The sequence below is a fragment of the Chenopodium quinoa genome, unplaced genomic scaffold, assembly GCF_001683475.1.
Source record: "Chenopodium quinoa cultivar QQ74 unplaced genomic scaffold, ASM168347v1, whole genome shotgun sequence".
Lineage (NCBI taxonomy): Eukaryota > Viridiplantae > Streptophyta > Magnoliopsida > Caryophyllales > Amaranthaceae > Chenopodium > Chenopodium quinoa.
This window is the reverse complement of record NW_018744697.1, coordinates 1329140-1332860: the sequence shown is the minus strand read 5'-3', so window position 1 is coordinate 1332860 and position 3721 is coordinate 1329140. Positions and strand designations below refer to the sequence as shown.

At 42.2% G+C, this 3721-nt stretch overlaps 1 protein-coding gene across 1 annotated transcript; it reads right to left on the bottom strand.

Moving 5' to 3' along the window:
- Nucleotides 1–1416: 1416 nt before the first annotated feature.
- On the bottom strand, nucleotides 1417–3426 carry LOC110702702. The gene is made up of 2 exons (XM_021880456.1): nucleotides 2476–3426; nucleotides 1417–2328 (listed from the first exon to the last, which is right to left on the bottom strand). The coding sequence occupies exons 1-2, from the start codon at nucleotides 3424–3426 to the stop codon at nucleotides 1417–1419; spliced, it is 1863 nt and encodes a 620-aa protein (XP_021736148.1).
- Between the last annotated feature and the right edge of the window lie 295 nt (nucleotides 3427–3721).

Genomic DNA, 3721 nt, shown 5'->3' with positions numbered 1-3721 from the left:
ATGCAAGAACAACAACAATAAAAACAAAAGTAAGGGAAAGGGAAGAAATAAGTACCACCTTAATGGGAAGGATTCCCAAAGTTGGAAGATTCGGCATTATCAAGGATTTCAAAACTCTCGAGAAGAAAAATGAACTATGGGGACCCCAAGTGTTGCCCATGGGAAGATTATTCCAACCAAACGCATTTCTAATTACCGCATAAGGCATGACATAGTTCTTATTGTTAAAATTGAAAGAAATTCTTGACATTCCTTAGTCAAAGTGGAAAGGAATTCATCTATACCTCACATAAGTAGGTGCGCTCGTGCTCCATCACTTCCTCCAAACCAACCACTTGCAATGCCTCCAAATCGACGACTTTTGTGCATTGCGCCATTCTTTTGGGCTGTTGAAGTTGAACCCATGTAGTCTTTTCTTTCGTAGTTAGACGAATGCCCATGAAGTCATTTGATTGGGGAAAAGAGGGTGATACACCCTCCCTTGAAGTATCCCCTTGTTGTCTACCCCCTTGCAACCCTTGTAGGTGAAGAGGTTGCCTTCACTTGTTATGTCTTCCCATTGCACAAGAACGAATTGCACAAATCTCACCTCCTCTTTCAAAATACAATGAGCAACCCACCAAACCTCCAAACACCAAGGTTCACACAATTCCTCAAATTTCAAGTTTAGAATTTAGAAATTGAAACAATGTTAAGGTTTAATTGGACTTGAAATTGAGGGAAAAGAGGTTAGACGAGGGGTTTTTAAATTTCTGAATTTTTGATTGAAAATGGGGCAAATGGGTTGTTTTGGATAAAGAATACTTGCTAAGGGATAGAGGGAAGTGATTAATTGGGGTTTTGGATAAAGACTAGAATGAATTGGATTGTAGGATTGAAGAAAAAGGGGTTTAAAAGGGCAAAAATTCAGGTATGCAGGGAATGCCGCTGGTAGCGGCTTGGGGCCCGCTGCCAGCGGCTTAAGAAGGAATTTAGGGTGTATGTTGCTGGAAGACCCGCTGGCAGCGGCTTCTGCAAAAAAAAAAAAATTTTTTTTTTTTTTTCTTTTTTTTTTTGTTCTTTTTTTTTTCTGAAGGACACCCGCTGGCAGCGGCACCAGACCCGCTGCCAGCGGCTGGGGCAGAACTTTGGGATTTTTTGGCTGCTTGGAGAGCCGCTGGTAGCGGCTACAGAGCAGCTGCCAGCCCGCTACCAGCGGCTCCTGCAGGGGCTGCCTCCCAAAGCCTGTTTTTACCTGTTTTGCTCTGTTTTTGCTCACAATACGTACTCCCAAAGCATCCTCCTACATAAATCCACCAAAAGCACTTGGTACATCAAAACAAAAACAATAAAAACTAAAATAAATGAAAACGGGGAAGAGTTTTCGGGTTGCCTCCCGATTAGCGCCTTTGTTTTACGTCGTTGGCTCGACACAACTCATGAAACTTCGTTAATCAATTGATGGCTCGTAGAGATCGATGTTCTCCAAATTCTCGACCTTGACCCTTCGTAGTATGGTTTGAGCCTTTTTCCATTCACTTTGAACATGTTGTTGGTCTCTAAACTCCGAATTTCTACCGCTCCATGCGGATAGACCTTGTCAACTTGAATTGGACCCTTCCAACGGGAGCTCATCTTGTCATGCCACACCTTATTCTTTGCTTTGTGGTATACCTGGGATAATTTCTTGCCCGGAAATGATGACGGGGTGGGTGTTGCCCCTAGTGGTATAGGTGGAAGCTTGGACTGTTCATTCAATTCCGCCACCTTCACCTGCACATTAGTAGGTATAGAAGAATCCAAGCAATCACCAGACACAACATTAGTAATAGGTGTGAGGAGCTCATCCCCATGATCAATGTTAGAAACATCATGCAATATTGGATCGACAACATTTATAGAATATAAAGAATGAGTATCAACAGGATACTTTATGGTATCATAAATGTTATACACAATTGCTTTCCCATCAACCTCCATAGTCAAAGAACCGGTAGACACATCGATTTTTGTCTTAGCAGTCTTTAAGAAAGGTCTTCCTAACAGGATGGGGGCTGCTTGTTTGTCATGTTCCATGTCAAGGACGTAAAAGTCAGCAGGAAAGATCAATCCATCAACCTTAACAAGTACATCTTCTACTACCCCCTTAGGATATACATTGGACCTATCAGCTAACTGAATTACTACCCCAGTTTCATGCAAAGGCCCAAGTTCTAAAGATTTAAACAGGGAGTAGGGAATGACATTGATTGATGCACCTAGGTCCAACATGGCTCGGTGTAATGTGGTGTCTCCTATTGTAACAGGAATAGTAAACATACCAGGATCACCACATTTTTCTGGGAGTTTCTTTTGGAAAACTGCAGAAACATGAGCACTCACCTTCACTTTTTCTTTTCCTCCCAACCTGTGCTTTCTCTTGATCGTACACAGTTCCTTCATAAACTTAGCAAAACGAGGAACACTTTTAATCACATTCAAGAGGGGCATATTTACCTCACATTTGCTGAAAGTCTCATAAATATCCTTGTCTTTCTCATACCTTCGAGTATCTTGCAAGGCTTCTGGGAAAGGTGGCACAGGCTCATAAGAGGTAAAGGTTGGCGGATTCGCCTTAGTTTCTTGTTCTACTTCCTCCTCCTCAACTCCAATCAAGTCTTTAGCCTTCTTAGGTGCAACTACAGTTTCTTGCAACTTTTTGCCACTTCTCAATGTTATTGCTTTAACTTGTTGCTTAGGGTTCAGCTCCGTTTGGGATGGAAGCTTTCCAGAGTCCTTAGATTCAAGTCGGCTTACTACACTTGAGATTTGACTGACTTGATTCTCCAGGTTTTGAATACTTGATCTGGTTTCTTGTTGAAACTGCATCATATTCTGTTGCATGGTAGAAAAATTAGAAGTTAGTGATCTAATCATTTCTTCAGTTGACATATTACCTGAATTAGAGCTTTGGCCTTGACGCGTTAGGAACGGTGCCCTATATTGCTGAAACTGTTGTTGACCTTGAGCATGCTGATGTTGTTGGTTTCCTTGGGAATTCCCATATCTCAAATTTGGATGATCTCTCCATCTTGGGTTGTAGGTATTTGAAAAGGGATCATATCTTCTCTGCGGACCTTGCCCTTGAAAACCTAAGGCGTTGGCCTGCTCATTCTGGTCCTCTTGTAATTGAGGACATGCATCAGTGGGATGTCCCATGGAGGTGCATAAACCACAAGCATTCAGTTGCTGTGGATTCCTTGAGTTCACCATGAACTCACGCATCATAGAAGTCAAATCAGCTACTTGACTCTCTAACTCAGTTGTATTCGAATTTGCTAAATTCACCCGGCGCGTGGGAGTTCTCTGACTGAATTGCCTAGAATTTTCTGCTAGCTCTGCAATCAACCTAGTTGCATCTCCTGGAGTCTTATTCACTAGCCCTCCACCACTTGCTGCATTCACCATCCTCAAGTCATCATCAGTTAGACCTCCATAGAAGTATAGGATGAGGTCTTGATCGGAATACCCATGGTAAGGACAACTAGCACACAATCTCTTAAATCTCTCCCAATACTCATACAAGGATTCATCTTCCTTCTGATCCACATTGCTGATAGCTTTCTTAAGGCTTGCAGAAATAGTGGCTGGGTAGTACTTCTCAAGGAAACACTTCTTTAAATCTGCCCAAGTTGTTATGCTACCTGGGGGAAGATAGTAAAACCAATCCTTTGCTGCATCTTTGAGAGAAAAAGGAAATGCT